General features: G+C 37.2%; 2 protein-coding genes and 1 non-coding gene across 3 annotated transcripts in view; 1 reads left to right on the forward strand and 2 right to left on the reverse strand.

Annotated features, from left to right (window-relative positions):
* LOC119794422 (cilia- and flagella-associated protein 47-like) overlaps positions 1-7,914 on the reverse strand; it is a 31,229-nt gene extending 23,315 nt beyond the window's left edge. The window contains 15 exon segments of the mRNA XM_038301976.1: positions 151-367; positions 467-566; positions 664-775; positions 916-1,053; positions 1,530-1,713; positions 1,794-1,986; positions 2,067-2,296; positions 2,490-2,587; positions 2,980-3,149; positions 3,239-3,379; positions 3,654-3,738; positions 3,887-4,028; positions 4,121-4,236; positions 4,312-4,469; positions 7,578-7,914. Of these exon segments, the coding sequence (XP_038157904.1) occupies positions 151-367; positions 467-566; positions 664-775; positions 916-1,053; positions 1,530-1,713; positions 1,794-1,986; positions 2,067-2,296; positions 2,490-2,587; positions 2,980-3,149; positions 3,239-3,379; positions 3,654-3,738; positions 3,887-4,028; positions 4,121-4,236; positions 4,312-4,469; positions 7,578-7,721 (2,228 nt within the window). The 5' untranslated portion in view covers positions 7,722-7,914.
* Positions 2,648-2,719, forward strand: trnad-guc. Its single transcript has one exon. It is a non-coding gene; the product is annotated as a tRNA-Asp (tRNA).
* Positions 7,915-11,664: 3,750 nt separating the features above from the next.
* nufip1 (nuclear FMR1 interacting protein 1) lies at positions 11,665-21,248 on the reverse strand. Its single transcript, XM_038302012.1, has 10 exons — positions 20,944-21,248; positions 19,914-19,987; positions 18,679-18,783; positions 18,526-18,588; positions 18,371-18,447; positions 18,188-18,280; positions 15,175-15,356; positions 14,949-15,083; positions 14,619-14,869; positions 11,665-12,230 (listed from the first exon to the last, which is right to left on the reverse strand). Exons 1-10 carry the CDS (start codon positions 21,134-21,136, stop codon positions 11,793-11,795), a joined length of 1,611 nt encoding a protein of 536 aa, XP_038157940.1. The 5' UTR covers positions 21,137-21,248; the 3' UTR covers positions 11,665-11,792.
* Positions 21,249-23,804: the final 2,556 nt, after the last annotated feature.

Below are 23,804 nucleotides of genomic sequence, written 5' to 3' on the forward strand. Positions count from 1 at the left end.
TTAAGTACACTTTCACACCCTCAAACCTTAATACAGATTGATTTATTGAGATTCTTTGTGAAACACCAAACTGATCCATTTTATTTAGGTTCTAAAGGAATACTGAGGATTAAACGCTTTACAGAACAGCTCATCTGAACACGGACCGACCTGTGGAAGGGCCCGAGCTGACTGCTTTCAAATGTCAGGGGCAAGCTGCTGTGGGAGAAAGGAGGTAAGACTTGCGACAGCAGGGAGGAGCCTTGCAGTTCAGGACAGTTCATCTTTAGCTCAACCCAGACATTCAGCGGCAGACGGTTGAAGAGGTGGAGCTCCTGAACGCACACTGACTCCAGACACACAGAACCAAAGTCTACCTTTAAAGGACCTGTTTGTACAGAGGGACAATATAGAGTGCATTCTTAACGTCTGCATTTATGCTCTAGATCAGGCTGTTCTTTACATAGTTTACTCATTAAAATCCTACATATTATAACTTGGTAGAGTTCATAAGGAGTCAACTTCCTGCTGCAGTCTGCCACCTGCTGGCTGGTAGATGGAACTGTTTTAACTGCTCCTTCTGAAATCTGTAAAAACAAATACATATAATTGAAATAGAATAGATATCCTAAATATGTTTTTTATATATATATATAACCCAACTAGTGCTGCTGTTTTAATCACCCTTGTGCATTTGGTAGCGTCATTAGGTTTCCCTTCTGAGCGGTCGGTGCTTTCCAGGTCTCTGATGTGAAGCTTAGGGGGAACAAGTCCGTCCTTTAGCGTGTCTTGTTCCCTAAAAATGAAAATCAGTGCAAGACAGTGAATTGAACTTTGTGGCTTTTAATTGGAAAATGGAAAAACATTATTGTTTAAATCATTCTGAGATTATTTTAAATGGTCTTGGGGGATATATATTGAATTTGGAAATCCAACCTCTCTCTGATCTTCTGAAGCCGTTTTTGTCTAAGTTGCTGGATAAAGGTCATGTAAGTTTGCCGATGGCACTGTCTTTGCTGTTCCTCCTCCTCAGTGAAAGCATAGCTGGTGTCCACATGGTAATAGAGAGGCGCTCTGGTAAAAAGAAACATTACACTCACTAAAACTAATTTTTGCAGCTGAATTTATCAGTTTTTCTTGAGTTCTAATTCAGATTTTACAGAAAACGTAATTTTTACTTATATTAAGTCAAAAATATGTAAAATTCCTAAATTATGAATATATATTAACCTAATAAGACATATCGAATAAAAAAAATTTCTCTTCATGCAGCTCTCTTAATATATTTGAATCCCTTGCCCTGTTTTTTATTTCATGCTTTTCTGGGCCCCCATGAAAACAATGCTGGCCCCCTCCTGGCCCCCTGATACATGTGGTCTAGAACTGCCACTGTCTGTAGGCCTTTCAAATGTCAAAGATAATAAAATAGTTTTTCTTTAAATGCCCACAATTTAATCTAAATCATGTATCGTGTTTTAAATCGAAAAAAATCTGATTATTCAATTAAAATCAGATGGTTTGTTGTGGAGCTGTGGTTTGTTAAACTCTACCTGTATTGTCTGAGTTGTGATGCTGGTATGATGCTAGAGGCTTGGAACTCGTCTTCATCGGAGCCCTCGCTTCGCTGTTTGCCATGTTTGTGTAGCTTTGAGGCGGGAGCGCGGGCCAACAGGCTGCGACGAGCCAGCTCACTCAACGTAATCGGAGGCTCTGTCCCTGTTAGACTATTTAGAGCTAAAATGATATAAGAAATAAGTTCACTTTCTGCAGCCTTCTCATTAGATTTCATGGTCTAAATGTGGAAAAATTCTCACCAGGAAGTGGCTTTGGTTTGGAGAGTGTCATCATACTGTAGCATGTAGCTGATAAGCTCAGGGAGATTGTGTGGAAGCAGCTCAGCTTAGTGGAGCTGCTATCTTTCTGAGAAGCAACCGAACCCAGGACATCTACCTTCTGACGGACTTGGAAGCTGCCCTGCTGCCGTCCAATAAAAGTCAAAATTATGTCCTGCAGAACATAGAAAAAACAAGTTAATCTGTTAAACGTTTGGAGCTTTAATTAGAACCTGAAGCTGCAAGCATTCACACCTGACACCGCCCAGGTGCTATGCTGCCCTCTGTCGGATCAGCGGTGAAGTGTGCTAACTTGCGAAAGCGGAATCTGACAGGAAGTTGAGGGCAGAGGTTCTGGAGCGTACAGATGAGCCCTGAATGTTGGCCCATCGCACAGCTGGGGAAATCAAAGGCGTTAGAGGGAGACGGCAGCAAAGCCACGGGGACTCCAGAACCAGTCACTGACACCTCCACACTGCTGTCGGCTACAGGGATGAAAGAAAGCTTGATTAAAGCTATCAGTCCTCTCTACCTCTATGTTTTCTATTATGGGGCTAATTATAAAAAAATAATAAAGATTGAGTAAAATAATCATAATAGGACCATCCTATGATAGAATCCCCATTATAGGAAGATAAATGTTTTGTGTACTTCAGCTGTGTGTACATGTGTGACTACCAGTGTGTTGAGTGAAGCCATGTTTGCAGTCCACAATGTCAAACAGCAGGAACAGACAGTAGTCCTGCCGGCTGGCTGCTGTAACACACTTCCTCCTGCTGTCAGACAGGGCAAATGCGGACAGTAGAAAATTCAATGTTCTCTACAAATGAAACATCTCCTCGTTAGTATAGTGGTGAGTATCCCCGCCTGTCACGCGGGAGACCGGGGTTCGATTCCCCGACGGGGAGTGATAAAACCTTTTTTTCCCCTTCTTATCGTCTAAAAAAACCGTTTCTATTCCTTATTTTTAGCTCTTCTCAATTCAGCTATAAATTTTTTTATTTTTAAGAGAAACGTATTTGAACCACATTATTTAAGGCACGGCCATGAATGAATACTATCAATCTATCTATAATACAAAGGACAACTAAAGCTAGAAAAGTCAACACAAAATATCCTTCACATGAATTTCTAGCAAGTCTTCTTCTGTGTTTTAGTACAAATGTACCTCCTGCAGATGGGACTGAATCGTACTGCCACAGTGGTTTTGTCATACGGACCCAGTCGACCATGTGAAGGCACACATTCCAAGACCTCAGACAAAGCATGGCTTGGCGAGCTGCTGTTCTTCATTCTCTCCAGCAGGGTGCACTGTGTGCTCTTTAGAAAGTCTGTTCCCTGTGGGGAGAATTAAGAAAGCTGAAGGTTTTTGTTTTATCCATTTCTTACAGACTAAAAGCTGCTTTATTAAAAGGTAAATGACTCACTGCCTCAGTCCCAGCAGGGTTATCCTGCAGAAGGCACACCCAGTCGCAAGCCAGGGGAGCATTGTTTCTCAGCACCACATTCTGCACACAGGAAGTTCCAAAGTAGACGGGTCCGAAGCACAAAAAGGACAGTGGAGACCCCTATAAAGGGATACAGATGTTCAGAAGGAACTTTAAAGCAGCAAGATCCTTTTAACATTTTATAATGCCTTGCAAAAGATTTTAAATGATTTTTTTGTTCATTTTTTTTGTCCTATCTGACATGTTTAGTTACTTTTTTTTTTTCTGCTCAAAGTTGAACTTCTGCCCAAATTTCAAGTTATTTTGTTTTTGTTCTGTTTTTTTCTCCATGGACCTGTAAATATCTCTGTAAGGCACAATAATTCAATCTCCTCTTGAATCTAAATGCATCTACCTGCAGGTCGGAAACCTCCAGATGCTGCTCCACCACCTCAGCCCTGATATGGAGAACTACAGTCGAGCTTTTCTCGAGTTTCACCCTCAGGGACAAATGAGGCAAGATAACAACTGTTATTATCCAGTTAAGTACAATAAAAAAAAAACATATTTTGAATATATAAAATATAATATTCTAAACCCTAGACACTATAGATAATGTGGGTGAGTTGTTTTTAGAGAAAAACATACAGAGCTTTTTCATCAATCTGCCCAGGTTTGACTGTATGCAGTTCTACTTTCAGCCACTGGGTGGTGCCAGCTGCTATGACTCCACTGGATGGTGAGAAACTGAGAGAGGCGTCTCCACCACTGTACTCCACTTGGAATACGCCTAAAAAGATAACATACTTATATCTGCACCCCCTGGATGAATATCACAGTTCTATATAGTATCATGTGTCAAATAAAGATCATTTGACTTACCAGATGCAGAGCCTACGTTGGTAATCGGGTGAAGTTTGCTGACCATCCGACCCCTGGCGACAATGCAGCCAAAGTCCAGCACAGAGTCCATAGTGAAAGAGCAAGATCTGGGAAAACTGCAGCGAGAGATGCAGCAATAATGAAGATGCAACCAGGCATGTAAACTGTAGCTGATTTGAAACATCACGCACCCTGTAACTGGAACCTGGAGGATCTCTTCATCAGCTATATGCACCCGAATGGAATCTCTGACCTCCTCCTCAGCATCTGGAGTGAACTCCAGCACACCTCTGACAGAAAATCCCGATGGCACAAACCCAAATTGACTCAACTGGATGAAATTAAAGAGCTGTAGGGAAGACATTTCAGAAGGATATTAGGTTGTCACTCAACGTACCAACTTAAAATCAAATTGAAGTTTATGTAAGTAATAGGAAAAGATAAGTATTTATAACATTAAAGAAAAAATTTTGTGTCAAAGTCGGAGAAAATGAGTTAAAGTGCAAGTCTTTGTAGATTTTTTAATCGGTTTCACAGCATCATTGCAACCACCCAAAAATCTTGCAGGCAAAGTTTTGCCTGAATGCTCAAACTTCAAAATTTTCTCAGTGCCGTCATTCTAAGTAAATAAGTGGAGTACTTTTAACCACTGATTATAGGGTTTAGAAGAGGCTTTTTAAACATTTCAGACTTGATTGGAAAGCAGAAATTATTTTGAATCCAAAATTTAAATAGGAATAGGAAGGGAGCTGCTCAATTATCTCAAGCACTTAGGTCTGCCATAGTTAAGATGCTGTTCTGGATTATTCTATGACCTTCTGGATGATCTGTTGATGCTCTTTTAGAGTTAATTTGGTAGCCCATACTTTCAGTGTTCATTGCTTAGTGGATAATATCTCACTGCTGAGGGACATTGGACTCCTAAAGCCTAGAAGCAAATGAATAATCCTGTCCACACTGATAAATCACTGATAAATCACTTCATTCCTCATCTGTCTTTGATTGTTTCTGTCCCGGGGCCAATGCAATTTCCTTGGGAAATTAAAGGTTAATGCTTAATGATTTATGATGCATTTTCTTTGTTTCACTACTACAGAAGAGGATTAGGGCCACTGAAAAAAAAAAAAAAGTTTACTGATTTTTAAATTTTATTTCAGTATGAGAAAAAAAGTCAGAATTCGGACTGTAATCTCACAGTTCTGACTTTTTTATCACAATTCTGACTTTAATCTCACAATTCTGACTTTAATCTCAGCATTCTGACTTTAATCTCAGAATTCTGACTTTAATCTCAGAATTCTCATTTTTTTTTCTCACAATATTGACTTAATCTCACAATTCTGACTTTTTTTTCTTACAATTCTGACTTTAATCTCAGAATTCTGACTTTAATCTCAGAATTCTGATTTTTTTTTCTCACAATATTGACTTAATCTCACAATTCTGACTTTTTTTTCTTACAATTCTGACTTTAATCTCAGAATTCTGATTTTTTTTCTCACAATATTGACTTAATCTCACAATTCTGACTTTTTTTTCCTCACAATTCTGACTTTAATCTCAGAATTCTGACTTTTTTCTCAGAATTCTGACTTTAATCTCAGAATTCTGACTTTAATCTCAGAATTCTCTTTTTTTTTCTCACAATATTGACTTAATCTCACAATTCTGACTTTTTTTTCTTACAATTCTGACTTTAATCTCAGAATTCTGACTTTAATCTCAGAATTCTGATTTTTTTTTCTCACAATATTGACTTAATCTCACAATTCTGACTTTTTTTTCCTCACAATTCTGACTTTTTTCTCACACTTCTGACTTTAAGTTCAGAATTCTGACATGGCTACGGCTTGATGCTAACACGTTTGCTAGCTGTCAGAATTCAGTCAGAATTCTGAGATTAAATTCAGAATTCTGAGATTAAATTCAGAATTCAGACATTTAATTCAGAATTCTGAGAAAAAAGTCTGAGTTCTGAGATTAAAGTCAGAATTCTGACTTTTTCTCATAATTTACTGAAATAAAAAGATCTGTTAACTTTTTTGATTTTTTTCAGTGGCCCTAATCTAGGGTGACCAAACGTCCGTATTTCCCAGGACATGTCCGTATTTCACGTCCTGTCCCAGGCGTGCCGGGTTTTTTTTAGAAAGTGAGGAAATGTCCTGATTTTTTAAATTACCTTAATTGGACTATTCAATTTACAGACGTTAGGGCACTGCGTACAACGCTGCGTGTGACGTAATCCCTGAGCCGTGTCAGGCCTGTTCTTAATCAGAATATAGATTGCGTGGCTGTCAGTACGCCAACAACATGCAAAAGCGCAAATGTATCTTTACCGACGATTTACAAAAGAGTTTCCCTGCTTTCAGACCGGGTCGAGACAAATGGGAGGCCTTGTGCACATATGTCTCGGTGTCCAATGGAGGTGCAAGGGATCTGAAAAGCCACCTGGACACCGAAAGTAAAGATAGTCTATTGATATGTTTGTTCGTTTTTGTTACATTTTGAATAATTTTTGCTACACAAGAGGTATTTTTTGTTAATTAGCTCATTTGTTAATTTTTTTTTTCCAATAGCCTACAGAACAGACATTATTTCGTTCATTGCTGAGGCTGAGCATCATCTGTTATTGGAGTTGAGAGTTATTTTTAACTTTTATTGTTAAGTGAGGGATGTTTAGATGAGACATTATTTCTCTCAATGTGCTATTCATTCATTACAGAAATTGTTAAGCATTTTTAATAAATGCATTTTGAATTAAATTATCGTTTGTTATTGGAGTTATTGCTGTTGACTTTTACTAAAAAGCATTCTTTAATAAATCAACTCATTGTGTCATTGTGGGATTAGGTAGGTCTATGTTAAGTGAGTGCATGCCACAGACATCTCTATGCATGGGAACAGAGATCCCCCCCCCCCCCCCCCCACCCCCCACCCCAAGTTGTCCTGGTTTTCCCAAATGAAAATATGGTCACCCTACCTAATCCTCTTCTGTACACTACAGAATAAAGAACAGTCAAAATATTGATAGCAGAGAAAATAAGTATCAATTACAAAAAAGGCAATGTGTGTCTAATCAATATCTATACACTTAAAACTAAATAATTTCTATGATATTTTGTAATTTAATGAAAGAATTTTGATCTTTTGGAATAATTTTAAAACTATTCATACATGCTCTGCCCAGATGTTTTTATTTTTACTACACTTTATTTTATTTTTTCTGAAATGTGCATTATTTATGGCATCTAAGCCTTTTATTAAAAAAAAAAAAAAAAAAAAAAAAAAAAAAAAAAAAAGCACCTTTTCTCAACAAGTTAGAAGCTAACGGTTGGCCGCCATTTTTGCTGCAATTTTGGCCAGTTAGCAAATTAACGATACTATTTGCTAAACGTTGAAAACATAACATATACCTACACAACTAAAATTCGTTATAAAATAATTATAAATACGTTACCTTCGAGTTGGGCTTCTCAATAAAAATCTTCTTCGGTTGTTTTCCAATATTTGTTACCGTGACTGCTTTCCTGTAAACTTCCCCAACTTTTACATCCTTAAATTCTACAAACGGAGGTTCAACTCGAACGCACCTTCCAGCCATTAGGTATAGATTTGCAATTAGAAGTCTTCAAATATTACAGAGACATATATTATTAGGTAATATAGTTTTATAAAGTATATCTATACTCGCCCTTTTATGTTGACCGAGGCGCTCTCGTCAACTTTACCGTTGATGTGACAGCTCAGGTGGTTGCTAGGTTACCGGGCCTGCTGCGGTGGTGCTTTGATTTTCATGTTTTAGCAGTCCAGGCGGGCGGAGCTACAAAAAGCTTTGTCGGTAATTCATTTACCTTGGGTCTGCATTTTAAGCACGAACAATTTGAATTTAGCACGTTAACGTTAAATAATCTAAGTTTAACGTCATTATATATTGATTCTTTTAATTACTTATTTTCTGTTGTGAAATCATCATTAATTCAAGTCGTGGATTTTACATTATACACCTTTTGATGTTTGATTTTGTATTATTTCAAATAAACTGACACAAAAAAAGATGAATATAGCTCCCAAAAGCTAAACATGGTGATGGCTGCATCATGCCTTTGGGATGCTTGCATACAAGTACAGAAAAGCCATGGAACAAACCATGATGTGACCCTATTCTACCTAAAGTCAAAGAAACACATTTTAAAGTTATAAACAACGTTTATCCTGTGGCAGAATTTTTAAGAAAAAGATTTGATTTTGAGGTGGATTAATGTTCATATAGTAATAATAATAGTGAAACTTTTGAACACATCTGTTTTTCTTTGAAAACTAACTATATCCCCCCATTTGCCCCTAAATAATGTCATTTTTTTATGTGGACCATCTTCCCTTGCCTGTTTCTGATACTATTAATATCATCCTGCTGTTGGATAAATATCATATCCACTGTGTTAAATGGAGGAATCATAAACCTTCCTTTCATCGGTTTATTAATGACTTTAAAACCTTATTTTTGTTCTCTTAAAAACATTTAAAAAATACAAATATGCCAAAAAATTGAGTCTTAAATTCTCCCACCATCTATTCTAATTGCATCCACCTTCTGTTTTTTAAATTTCTATGGCTCTTTCTCTGTCTGATTTAAATGTTTGTTGATATAAATCCCTTTACTTTGTATTTTTCAATTGTAATTAATCTTCATCTGTTCGTGTACTTTTGCCATCCTCTCTCAGAATATTTTTTCATGTAAATATCAATTGCTTAATTAAAAAAAAACAAAAAAAAAAACATGTGAACCTGCAACTTTTAGATGCATCTGTGTTTCAACACAACTGAGTCCAATATGAGATAGCAAGGCTTAGTTATTTGATTCAGGTATGTAAGCTTAGGGCAAGGGACACATCTAAGTTACAGATAACCGACCCGCCAGGATTTTTGTAACACAGAAGCTTCTGAGGGAAGTTTTCATAGTACAGGTGCTGGTCATAAAATTAGAATATCATGAAAAAGTAGATTGATTTCAGTAATTCCATTTAAAAAGTGAAACTTGTATATTATATTCATACATTACATACAAACTCATATATTTCAGATGTTTATTTTGTTTAATTTTGATGATTACAAATGACAACAAATGAAAATCTCAAATTCATCATATCAGAAAATTAGAATATTGTGAAAAGGTTCAAAATTGATGGCCCCTGGTGCCACACTCTAATCAGCTAATTAACTCAAACCACCTGCAAATGCCTTTAAATGGTCTTTCAGTCTAGTTCTATAGGCTACACAATCATGGGGAAGACTACTGACTTGACAGTTGTCCAAAAGACGACCATCGACACCTTGCACAAGGAGGGCAAGACACAAAAGGTCATCGCTAAAGAGGCTGGCTGTTCACAGAGCTCAGTGTCCAAGCACATTAATAGAGAGGCGAAGGGAAGGAAAAGATGTGGTCGAAAAAAGTGTACAAGCAAGAGAGATAACCGCACCCTGGAGAGGATTGTGAAACAAAACCCATTCAAAAATGTGGGGGAGATTCACAAAGAGTGGACTGCAGCTGGAGTGAGTGCTTCAAGAACCACCACACACAGACGTATGAAAGACATGGGTTTCTGCTGTCGCATTCCTTGTGTCAAGCCACTCTTGAACCACAGACAGCGTCAGAAGCGTCTTGCCTGGGCTAAAGAGAAACAGGACTGGACTGCTGGTGAGTGGTCCAAAGTCATGTTCTCTGATGAAAGTAAATTTTGCATTTCCTTTGGAAATCAAGGTCCCAGAGTCTGGAGGAAAAGAAGAGAGGCACTTCATCCACGTTGCTTGAAGTCCAGTGTAAAGTTTCCACAGTCAGTGATGGTTTGGGGTGCCATGTCATCTGCTGGTGTTGGTCCATTGTGTTTTCTGAGGTCCAGGGTCAACGCAGCCACATACCAGGAAGTTTTAGAGCACTTCATGCTTCCTGCAGCTGACCAACTTTTTGGAGATGCAGATTTCATTTTCCAACAGGACTTGGCACCTGCACACAGTGCCAAAGCTACCAGTACCTGGTTGAAGGACCATGGTATCCCTGTTCTTAATTGGCCAGCAAACTCTCCTGACCTTAACCCCATAGAAAATCTATGGGGTATTGTGAAGAAGAAGATGCAATACACCAGACCCAACAATTCAGAAGAGCTAAAAGCCACTATTAGAGCAACCTGGGCTATCATAACACCTGAGCAGGGCCACAGACTGATCGACTCCATGCCACGCCGCATTGCTGCAGTAATACAGGCCAAAGGAGGCCCAACTAAATACTGAGTGCTGTACATGCTCATGCTTTTCATGTTCATACTTTTCAGTTGGCCAACATTTCTATAAATCCTTTGTTTTTATTGGTCTTCAGTAATATTCTAATTTTCTGATATGATGAATTTGAGATTTTCATTTGTTGTCATTTGTAATCATCAAAATTAAACAAAATAAACATCTGAAATATATGAGTTTGTATGTAATGTATGAATATAATATACAAGTTTCACTTTTTAAATGGAATTACTGAAATCAATCTACTTTTTCATGATATTCTAATTTTATGACCAGCACCTGTATGTCTTTGTGGCGGATCCTTCTACCTCCACCACAAAGTTTGTGTAGTTTCATAGTTGTGCAAATGCAGATCAGCTGGAGGTGAAGCAGTCAGGAACAAACCACTTTCCCAAGAACTGAGGGGGGAATTTTAAGTTTAATTTACCGTAGTTATTTTGTCGCCTTAATATTCAATTATTTGTGCTAAGTTAAAGAGTTTTATTTATGTTTTAGTTTTGTATGGACTTTCATTTATTTATTTATTGCTTCTCTGTTATATTGTGCCTCCCTCATGTAGCCACTTTAGGTTATTTATACCCCTATTTAAGCAGCCTCTATTCTTTATCAGTAGGTCAGTTTTTTGGTTTATGTTCCTGTTCAGTTGAACTCGGTTAATTTGGGCCAATTCCATGTTATTTAACTTTTTTTGTATTGCTTTTCAGCCTTTTTTAAAAATATTTATATGAACATTAAATGAAAGTTTTTTCCCCCCCAGTTTTTGAACACCTTTTGTCCTTATTTAAGTTTAGTCCCTCACAGTCTTCATTGGAAAGGCCTAGTCAAAATCTGTACACCATCCAAATGGAAATAAATGGAAACCAAAAACTGCATACATTCTCCTTCATAGCTTGAGGTTTGTTTCTGTTTTTTTCAAGGAAGGAGTAAAAAGTTTCCATATAGTCAAAGCTGGTTGAGAACTACCCTAAAAGATCTGCATTTTCTTTATTTTAAAGATTAAAGGGGAATTTTAGATCTGCACTCATTGGAAAATTTCAGATTTAAAGACCAAACTCTGGGTACATAAAATGAAATTGCAGTGAAAGTTACCTAATCGGCTAAAATCTGAAAGTATAGTAGTATATTATAGAGTTGTATAGTCAGACAACACAAGGACTGAGTTGTTTAATCTTATTGCAACATGATACTTTCAAACCCTTGGACAAGCATGGTAGTGGTAGCATCATGCTACAGACTTCAAATAAAAAAGTCAATGTTGTAGACTAATCATTTATTTTATAGCAAAATTATCAACCTACAGCAAAAAAGGAGCAAAATTAAATGATTTACTTTACAAGGAAAATAATTATACAGTTTAATCAAATTAAAAAATAAAAATAAACTAAGTATTTCCGGCAACAGCCTCGTCTGTTTCCCATATCTCATCATCATACATATTAGCTTTAGATGTCTCTGTTATTGTGCCGTTGAGATCTGTGCTGGGAGCGCCGTCCGTCTCCTCAACGCTTTGGACAGAATCTGCAGAACCTTCTTCGGTTCCTTCAACAGATTCACTCTTTAAATCTCCATCACCTCCGTCCTCCCTGACAGGCAGACTCTCTTCAGGCCTCTCGTCAGAAACCAGAGAGTCCGACTTAGATGCAGGTACTTCTGTTGCACTCTGCTCTTTCTCAGTGGTTGAAGAAGCCGGTAAGTTTCTGTGCTTCATCTCCTCCGGGTCCTGATGTCCGTTTTCCAGCCCGAAGAAGTTGTTGCGGACAACGTATCGTACACACTGCAGGAGAACGTTCCTCTCATGGCGGATATCTGGGGCCAATAACTGAACGAAGGAAGGAAAAAAACAGTCGCATTAATAATGGGAAATATTTTGGCCTCAGACGGAAGATTTATAAAAGGCTGGAATAAGTGGATTATGACAGATTTTAATACAGACGCACCAATCAGATGTTAGAGTTCGAGTAAAAAGTTTTTATAAAGCAATAAGCTTCCAATAATCTTAGCTAACTTCAATTTCTTTTCAATAACTGAGTGATTATAGCATCTAATATTACTATATCAGCTACAATAAACTGATGAACTTTGCTTTAATATATTCAGTCTTCCTTTCACCTTCTGAAAAAGCCAAATTTGGAATATTTGAAATAAATAAAAGGTAGGGGATTGGTCTTGTTGAAGCGAAGGCGTCGCTGCTGTGACATCTGAACAAACTATTAAGCAAAGTATAGGGCTAGAAATCTGATAGCCTGAAGGGGGAAACACTTTATAAGAAAAGGATCCTGCTGCAGTTGCAAGATGGCCTCATTTTTACCATCGGTGCTGGAAGTCCACAACAAAAGTTAGTTAATTCATCCAAATTGTTAAAATCTTCTTTATAAAATTATTTTTTGCTGTAAGGCATTTTAGATTTTGAAGTTATATTTCCATTGTAACTCTATTATTTGTTTTGTCTATATTTTTACCTTTCTGAAACACAGTTCACATTTGAACATATGAGATGGAGAAAGAAGTGAGGACTAGGGCTGCAACTAACGATTTTATGCAAATCGATTAATTTCTCAATTATTTTTTTTTTATTAATAATTAAAAATCGGATATCCACAGATTCTTTAAAGAAGACTTTTCACAAAATCAAACCAGGTGAAACTCAAAATTTTCCACTTCAGGAGTTCTGGATAGAGCATATTGACAGACTATTTTTTCTTTATCTTAAATGCCAAATTTTTATATATTTTTGTTTACCATCTTGGTGTAATTACTGCTCTAAGTGGGTCGCTCTGTCAGCTTAAGGCATGTTTTAGATCAGGGGTAACCAATAAAAAATCAGCAGGGTCTGAATAAAGAAAATCCTCAACCAGTAAAGATCCAGAGACATTTTCAATCATAATATGTTACTTTAAACAGAATTTAACACTGAAATAAAAGGAGGTTTTTATGCATTCATGTTATGCATTCAATTTTTTAATTAAAAAAATATATTAAAAAAAAGAAACTTTTTTCATTTTAAAGCCTAAAAGTGTTTTTGAAGTAGAGAACAACAATCTTTCAGTTTGGTATACAGACAATTTCCTGATTCACGTCTCATAAAACTCCCGAACTGAACCTTTGTTTTTTTTTGGCTTTAGGCTGACCTGCAAGGCTTTAAACCTGGGTTTGAATGGAGACAAAGCCATTCTAATGCACAAATAAAGTGCTCATACGTGAGCCTGGATCCATATTTATTTTTGTTTCTGTTCCTGGTGGAGAATCCTGCTTCACAGCAGCAGGTTGAGCCAAACATACTCTAAATATTCAGGCTCCGCTCCGGTCCGGCAAGGTCCAGATCCGCTATTTCAATCGCACCAAACAGGAAAAAGAACGGTGAGAAGATCCGGTTTGACAAATTAAAATATAGTATCAAAAGATCGGCAACTACAAATTAGAGCATAAATCTTTTATATTTCAAAAAACTAACACCGTTTATTTGAAATATTGGATGCAAACTATTGGTACTTCAACAAACCAGGAAGCAGATTTCTCATCTCCATCAGAAACTGAACATAAGCTGGATGCTGATGGGGATTTTTTAAAAATATTTCATATTAAATTAAGCGTTAATGATGCACAATATTAATGATATTATCACGCATGCTCTCCTCAAACTCCGAAGGAGTCAGAGCGCAGCAAGACTTGGGGAACAGCGGAGGCTGTAAGCTCCAGCGGGATGGAGACGGAGGATGTGGGATTTTGGGGTAACAGGAGAAGCGGCACAAGTGAAAAACATGCCGTAATTTATAAATGTTTTAAATCAGGTTCAGTGTCTGTTTTAGAGTCTCTACACTCCAGTTAATGATTAATTGATTACTAAAATAGTCGAGATTATTTATTTAATAATCTTTTAATCCGATTAATGGTTTCAGCCCTAGTAAAGACACCTAAATCTAAAATTAGCTAAATTAATACCAGTGCTTTATCCCTCCTCTGTGGGCCAACAATAACCCCAACATTCAAGGCAAGAAACCTAAATCTAAGGTTTGTGGATTTAAGAAATCATTAAAATCCTGTTAGAACCAACTTCTGGGGCTTTTATCAGATTTCTGGTACTGATTAAACTGTTTTGCGTTCTTCGTTTACAAAGGCAATCGTTACATAATCCAATGTGTATTCATGGATTTCATTGATCACAGCCAACCAATCAAAAGTAAAGCTGGTTTAAGTCAGAAGCCTTTACCATTTCTAGTAAGGTTGCACGCCGAGGCTGAGGCACATCTGGACCTCTTCGCCCCCTGCCTCCTCTCCCTCCTCCTCTTTTTCTTCTTTCGTTCCAGATGTTAGGACCAGACACCGGCTGAGGAAGTGTTTGAGTCTCGCTGGAATTTTCCGCATGTTCAGGGACTCCACCATGCCCAGAAGGTTGTCTCTCCTCGTTTAGGATGGCCTGGTTTTCTTGCAGCACCTCCTTGGCTCTCAGAATAGGAGCAGCTGCAAAGCAAACATCTGTTTAAGCATCAAAACTAAACAAAAACATCAACTGAAAATGGACTGAAATCCATGAGCTCACCATCTGGTTCCTCGTCGCTATCACTGGAAGAACCATAGTTAGCCATTAAGGACCCGAGGGCTGAGCTCATATGTTTGGGGGGAACAACCACACCACCTGTGCTCCGTTCTGGATCCGGCTCCTCTTTATCAGAACCTGCAAGAACACCACACACATGTTTAACATCAGTATTCATCCATTTCATTTGGAGAATTCACAAAGTATCAGCAGCTTAACATAAACTCACTGTGGTCAGTACTGGCCAGAACTCCTAGTGGATCTCCTCCATTGGAGAGATGGTTGACTGGTTTAGGGGCCTCTGCAGCAGTGCCATTTATTGGGGGTGGCGCCTGATGGTGCTGCCCTCTGGACCCTCTGTTACCCCATCCTCTACCTCTACCTCTGCCTCTCCCTCTGCCCCTCATCCGCCTGAGAAACAAATACACCAATCCACATCAGGGAAAACATTCCTTCTAGGTGTTCCTCCATTGCTTCTCCAAATTTTAGTGGGCTATGATGATTTCTGATTTCACAGATACCCGACTGGAACAGCAGCTCGACAATCAGAAGCATTGCTTAAGTATGATTGATCATTAACAAATTCAGTTTCTTTCTGAAAATGGCAAAATTCTTTTAAAAAATTGCCAATTTTCACAAAGATGTCGCACAATCTGAAGAAAAATGGACTAAATAACAAGCTACCTGGCAGACAATGACCTACAACAAGGAGGGTAAAGCCAAAACACGTCACTGCTGAAGGACTTGGGTGTTCACAGGGTGCTCTATCCAATTACGTTGATGGAAAGTTGAGTGGAAGAAAAAAAGCCTTGCAGCAGAGCAGTGATGTTTAGAGATCAACCTAAATTGTCAGCTCCTTAAAATATATCCTCTTGAAAAACAAACTACTAAAACAATGTTACTGGTAAACTCCATCCTTTGAAAGGACGAGATCCACAAGTTTAAAGTCATAGGGAAGCAGCTGTTCCAAATTCTCTCGAGTGGCGCACGACTTTACACGAGTGAATAAAGTGAATATGATTGGTCATTCATCAAGGGGGCGGGATTGTTGAGGTTCGCAAGCAAGTTTGGTTGTGGCCAGTTTGTCGTAAGCATCTTGCTAACCAGTTAGCAACTTAGTGCTAATAGGTTCCAATAGGAAAATCCATTGGGACCAAGTAGCACTAAATTGGTGACTTAGAAACGACACTGTCAAGGAACGCTATGGACAGAGGAAACATGCAAGAGGAGGAGAGTTTTGTGTCGTGGATGAGTCTCCTCCGTCATTCATTTTTTATTTAGAAGAGGAAAGCGGGGACGAAGATGTTGTGGAAGAGGACGCCAGGGCGCCAGAAGCTTGGTTTGGTGTAGAAGGCTTCCAGCCGTACATGTTTGAGCCCTTGCCTCGCAACGCTGCCAGTTCTGTTAGCTCTACGCCTGCCGAAGACACAGACGCCCATCACTGTGAACACTGGGACGGAACTCAATGGGAAAGTAAATGATTCTTATTTCTTATTATAGAATCAAGATGCTATGACCGAAAAAATTTGATTGACAGATGAACGTTGATATATGATTGGCTGAATTTAGGTGTTCAAGCTGACATATAACTAACTGGCCTGCATAAGATAAGGGGGAAAAAAAACAACAACACAGATTTTAAGACAGGATTTTTTTTTTAAATAGATATTTTATAACTTTTTGGACAATATGGTAGGGCTGCAACAACGAATCGATAAAATCGATAAAAATCGACTTTTAAAAGCGTTGGCAACGAATTTCATCATCGATTAGTTGTGTCGCGCGATTAATGCGTCATCCGCTGCCGCCATTATCACTTCTTGACTGAAACGGGGAAAAAAAAAAAAGATACGGCAGAGCGAGTCAGCGCCGCAGGTGCGCAGTGTTTCCAACTCAGCGACTTAGTCGCTATATTTAGCGACTTTTCAGACCCCTCCAGCGACTATTTTTTTTTTTAAAAGTGACTAGCGACAAATCTGGCGACTTTTTACGGTGTTACTGGCGGCTTTTGGAGACTCTTACGTGAAAGCATGTATCGTTCCTAATCTTGTCCTCCAGCGGCAGCTGCTGCCGTGGGGCGCCTCCCCCCTCCCAACCCCGTTCTCCCGCAGGAATCTCTCTCATCGCTGCAATCAGAGCCGCAGGATGTACTTGGAGAAGCATCCCGCTGCAGCCTGTTTCAGCGTCCAGACTGCAAATGAAGCGCGCATGTGCCGGGATTGACGGTGCAAATTGATCACAATAATTAAAATAGCCTTTATAAATAAATTATCTTGCAAATTATGAGGGCAAGGCTTTTGAAGTTTAAATCTTCTGGCAAAGATAAAGTAAAGAAGATCCTGCAATTTATGGAAGTAAAGTATAAAATCCAGCAAGATCAGTAATATGTCAATTAATTATCTGCCACATTCCCATGTAAATATCTGTCTTTGGGGGATGTGTTTTTTACCACCCCTAGTTCTCTCATTTTTATTCCAAATACAATTTATAATTTGAATCACAGGGCTATTTTTATCTCTATGGTTCAGTATTTTCTCAAGTAGCAACTTTAACTGCTATACTTTCCTGTCTTAAAAGGCAGAACTCTTCTAGTAAAAAAAAAACAAACTCATTTGTTGAAATGGGGGGGCCTATTGTTTGAACCCCTTAGGGGCTTTAGAAAACAAAAATGCCTTTTTTTGCGCTTTATGAAACAAAGTAGCCTATATTTTGTGGATGTACAGCTACATTTTTCATGTAAGTTTGCATAGTTTTAACACAAACATTTATTTTTCATATTGCACCAGTACAGTTAATGAGCAACCTGTACTTGTGTGCTTGTTTGTTCTGTCTAAAATGTTTATTTTGGAAAAAAATATAATATATATATATATAAAATAAAATAAAAATATTTTTTGTCCGATTCATCGATTAATCGAAAAAATAATCGCCCGATTCATCGATTTTTAAAATAATCGTTAGTTGCAGCCCTACAATATGGTCTGATAAAGAGTACATTTATATACAGGTTTAAACCAGAATGATTTGACATTTATATAAGAATTCCACCATAAGTTCCTGCATGATGCAAAATTAGATTAAGCTATCAGAATTTATGGAAATAAACAGTTGAAATATATAATTCTGTATGCATTAAGTCTTTATGAAGTTTTAGTATTATGTGAAGTATAATAAAAAAAATATATATCTTCCTAATGTTAGAAGTACCTGCGTATGTCAGTTAAAAAGATGGACATACTGACCCAAACTGAGCCGTTTCCAGGACTCCTCCCGTCTGCTCCCGCACCTCCATCACCTTTTTCTTCTTCTCGATGTTTTGAAGCGTGGGATAGTTTCTGCAAATATAGAATTAAAGCCCAGTTTGTTAAAATGGACAGGAATAATTAAATACAGGTAGCCGAACATTAAAAACACCATAGACTAACCTGCGCCTCTCCTCTCTCCACTTAGCAATCTCCTCTGGTGTGTCCAGCTTGATTCTTTTGGCCCCCGGAGCATGGTTCTATCATTAGAACATGGTAGACATGTTAGGAAGGAAAACCCTACGCTTTTAGGTCATATGCAGATGTAGCCTACCTACATTTTTCCAGTGGATAGCGACCAGCTTTTCATGAGCCATGAAGCTGCAGTCAGGTACAGAACACTGTTGATGTTTAAGGTAAAGGTAATTAATCCAAAATGTTGCAGAGAGTCAGATCAGTCTGGATGTAGTAAAGCAATAGAGGTCAAATACCTTGACATGTTGAGAAACATGCTCATCGTACTTTGGTTTGTTCTTAAAGCCCCGGTCACAGGTGTCACAGTAATGGGAAAACTCCGGCTCTTTGCTGTTCCTTTGCTGCGTCCAACAGAGAAAACAAATAGCTATGCTTACAGAAGTATTCATACACATCAGACTTTTACACATTTATTCAATCTATGTTAAGGTTTTATGAGCAAGATTGACTGATCTTCGCATAACTGGAAAATGGAAGAAAATAATGCATGGTGTTTAACTTTATAAATCATTATCTATAAGTGTGTGACATATAAGAAGGTGAAAGCTACAAGTTTAACTCCTCCTAGCGAGTAAGCGGCGCACACAGATCCGCTAATGTTAATGCTTACCATTAGCAAATAACTGTCCAGAAGGAACTCTGTAACCTTTCCTTCCTTAAATGGGCGTCGATGCTCAAAATATTGACTGATAAACGTAATTTTGCTTCTTTTTTGGCTTTATTCTGAGAAATGTAGCTCTGTGAAGAAGCCGTTCCTCAGCTCTATACCTGAGCTACCAGGATCTGGCAAGCCTGACCTCAGCGTCACATGACTCCAACCAACAATTCCCATCGGTCCAGAACCCTCTCTTGTTAATGTTGGCATCATAATCAGAATTATCTTATTTGAACCAATCACCATTTCTAAAATAATCATTTACGTAATATTTTTTGTAGAGATTATACTCTAGATCTTCTGCTGATGTATTGTTTTTTTCCAGAAGCTGTTTCAGAACTGGAAAGCTCCTTAAGTGACAGACTGCTGCTCCTTAAATGCACCAGGGAGAGTTATCACAGATCCTTCCTCCTTGATAGACTTTATAAACACCACTGTTCCCAACACCCTCAATAGGTTGCTATATTCATGCTGATTTTTGCAGATTTTCTAACTTAGTCAGTGAAATAACATGTTGCTGTTATTTTGGACATCTCTATTTTCAAATATGCATCCCTGTAAAAAAATGTTCAAAGCTGTATATTGGTTATTTATTCTCTATGTGCACAGTTTTATATTGTTAAAACACTTTGCAGTATTTTATTTTTTATCTTTTTAACTCTTCACTACTATGTTATCCTTATATATTTGTCTATGGTCCATATTTGTGAGACCATTTAAATTGTAAATAAACCTTTCTAAGCTATAACCTTTATGCTGCGACTGCAGGTAAATGTGAAAGAGGTAAAGGGAAGACAAAGAGATAAAAAAAGTCACCTTTTTGTTGTGCTGGTAGGGAGGTCTGTGGTTCTGATATCCAGCTTGATACCACTCACCAGCATAATGTTGATCTAAGAGAACAAAATCCACATGAATTAGTGAAGAGACACATTATATTACTAAATTAAAGTCAACAGATCATAATTCTGAAGCTTGTCCTGTTGTTGCGTTTAATGGCGGCTGGTAAATAACTTTTTGGTGCATTACCCATTAAATAGTGGGGATCAGAATAGCTCTATTCATAAAGATACTCATATTTATTTTTAATCTATATATCTATATTATTACTTTAAAAATACTAAAACCTCCTGATTATTCCTGTTATTATTAAATATTCAAATAAATATTGCTTATTTTTACTTTTTCTACAGAATATCTATCAAATCAAATGTAACTTTCTCCTTATTGAGGTCTCTAACCAAATTTCTTTCTTCTTCATGCTTCTTACTATACATCACTACATGTTCTACTGTTTCATCTTGTCCACAATATTCACATTTGCCTGAAATGTTTCCCTGTTTTGAATAGTGTATTATTTAATCCTGTTTGTCCAAATCTAAGTCTGGAAAAAACCATCTTCCTCTCCTTTCCTTCATCCTTTGTTTAATTATACTTTTAATTTCTGTCTTACTTAAGTTAATCATCATATCAATGGTTTTATTTCTTTTATGCTTCCTTAGCAATCTTATATGCATTTTCATTTCGTTTAATCCCTACATGTCCTGGCACCCAAATAAATATAACACTAATACCCATCATTTTTACTAGATATAAAATTTGCTGTATTTCAATTAAAATGTCTAACTTACTCGGTCTAACTTCCTCTATCTATTGTAAATCTAATAATTATTAATTCTCCTATATACTTTTATATTGAAATCTGGAACATAAAATGCAATAACTAGCCTATTACTCACACTTTTGGATGCATCTGTATACATTTGAATACAACTATAATAAGCATTGACATATTCCTGTATCAGTTAATGTTTATATTATATATAGAGTGAGTAAAGGATCTACTAACTGAATGTAGGTTTAGGTCCATATGGAGCAGGCTGATGATAGCCGCCTTGGTTGTAGCTCCAGCTGGGCTCAGAGGGCGTCTCTCCCCAGGTCCACATGCTGGGATGGAAGCTGCTGGAGCGGGGCTGCTGCTGCTGCTGCTGGGGCTGCATGAAGCTGAAGTCCGGCGGAGGGTAGCGTTCAGGTTCACTCATTTCTCTCGGTGGGTCAAGTTTTCCTTCTACTGCTTCCACTAATGTCCAGTTAAACCCAACTAAAAGCTCCCCTCTGCGTGCAGCTCCTGGACGCACATGTTTGAGCTGGGAGTTCGTCTTCTTCTTCTTCTTCTTCTTGTTGTGTTTATTGGCGGTTGGCAACAAACTTAATAGTAGCATTACCGCCACTTACTGGTATGGAGTGTGGCTCTCGTTGGTCTAACGCTCTTTTTGTATATATATATCTATATATACTCATACATACACCTACCAACCCACACAAACAAACTTACATCCATATTTATATTCTACTCATCACTATCATCCACACATTCACTCTTATGTCTACTCTATCAAATTCTACTGAATATCTTAGTTTTCTTTAAGAATCTAATAACTATTTGTATATGTTTGCTCTCCAAACTTTCCCTCAAAATATCTATTAACATAAATTTTACCTTAATACTTTCAAACTCTTTTATCATACATCTTCTCTCTCTTTCATATTTATCACATTCTAGAATAACATGTTCTACTGTTTCCCATTCTCCACAATATTCACATTTACCAGTTGCATGTTTTTGAATTTTAAAAAGTGAGTAGTTAAGTCCAGTATGCCCAAATCTTATCCTGGTTATCACTCTTTCCTCTTTTCTATTTCTTTTTCCCTTTCTTCTTTCTTTAACCTTCTTCTGAATTTTATAAAACCATCTTCCTGTTATTTCTTCATCCCACCTTTTCTGCCACTTTTCCATCAGTTTTTCCTTAACCATACTCTTTCCTTCAGCTTTACTTGTTTTAACTTTAATGCTAATTGGTTTTTGAATTGCCCCTTTTGCTATTTTATCTGCTCTCTCATTTCCTTCTATTCCAATATGCGCTGGAACCCATACAAAAATAACTATCACACCCATATTTTTAATTCTATATAATGTGTGAAAAATTTCTAATAATATGTCCATTCTACTATCCGATTGCTTGTTTTTAATACTTAATAATGCAGAACTTGAATCTGAACAGATTATTGTTTTTAATGGTTTTATCTCTTCTACCCATTGTAAGGACAATAAAATTGCCATCATTTCTCCTGTGTATACTGATAAATCGTCTGTAATTCGTTTTCCTATTCTTATATTGAATTCTGGTACAACAAACGCTATTCCTACTTTTCCAGTTATCTTTGATGCATCTGTATAGATTTGAATATACTGATAGTAATTGTTTAAATGTACCTGTACTGAACTACTATCAATGATGAAAGATTTATCCTGCTTCTTTTCCATGATTGTCATATCTACTGTTGCTTCTGGTAAAATCCATGGCGGTATTACTGATGTTGGTGTTGTATGACTAATTTCCAGATTATTCATGTTAAATTCTTTTATTTTATTTTCAATTGTCCATCCAAGACTCCCCATATCTTTTGTTTCTTTTTCCCAACATGGTTTTAAAATTTCCATAGCTGGATGATCTGAATTATTGCTCTGCAAATTTAACCAATAATTTAATTCCAACCTTAATCTTCTTAATTCTAATGGCATTTCTCCCATCTCTACTTCCATTGCTGCTCTTGGTGTGGTTTTAAACGCTCCAGAACACAATCTTAATGCTTGATGTTGTATTACCTCTAGTTTAACCAAATGTGCTTTTGCTGCTGAACCGTAAACAATACAACCAAAATCTATGTTAGCTCTTATCATACCTGTATAAACCTGTTTCAAAGATTGCCTATCTGCTCCCCAATCATTTCCAGCCAAACATCTCAAAATATTTAAGATTTTCTTACTTTTATCAACAACTTTCTGGATATGTACATTCCATTTTAGTTTATCATCAAACCATAATCCTAGAAATTTAATACATTTTACTTGCTCTAACTCTTGACTATATAATTTTAATTTTACTTCCCTGTTTATTTTTTTCCTAGTAAATACCATTACTTTTGTTTTTTCGACTGAAAACTTAAATCCCCATTGCCATGCCCATCTCTCTAGCTCATTAATAACATCTTGTAATTTTTTAACAATGAAATCTAAATTCTTCCCTCTTTTCCAAACCGCTCCATCATCCGCAAAGAGTGAACATCCCATTTCTTTATCAATACCTTTAAAAATATCATTTATCATAATAGAGAACAATAACGGACTTATTATACTCCCCTGTGGTGTACCGTTCTCTACTCTATATACTCCTGATGTTACTTCACCGATTCTAACTTGAATTTTCCTATTTAGTAAAAAGTCTTTAATCCATTGATATATCTTTCCTTTAATGCCCAACCTATATAGTTTAATTAATAATCCCTCTACCCACATCATATCATACGCTTTTTCTATATCAAAAAATACTGCCACCACATTTTCTTTATTAACTTGTGCCTTTCTAATTTCATGCTCTAGACATAATGTTGGATCATTAGTACTCCGCCCTTTTCGAAATCCACTTTGATAATTTACTATATACCCCTTGCTATTTAAATAAAATATTAGTCTATTGTTAATCATTTTTTCCATTATTTTACACAAATTTGATGTTCTGGGAGTTCGTCACTTCCGTAACAACAGGGAAGGGAAGTATGCTGCGTTCAAAAATGTCGGAAATCTAAACTTTCTCAACACTTCTTCTTCACCTTGATCCCGTGGCTCTGTGGAAGTGCAACGCTAAAGCC

The sequence above is a fragment of the Cyprinodon tularosa genome, unplaced genomic scaffold, assembly GCF_016077235.1.
Source record: "Cyprinodon tularosa strain WSP-4 unplaced genomic scaffold, ASM1607723v1 ctg48, whole genome shotgun sequence".
NCBI lineage: Eukaryota > Metazoa > Chordata > Actinopteri > Cyprinodontiformes > Cyprinodontidae > Cyprinodon > Cyprinodon tularosa.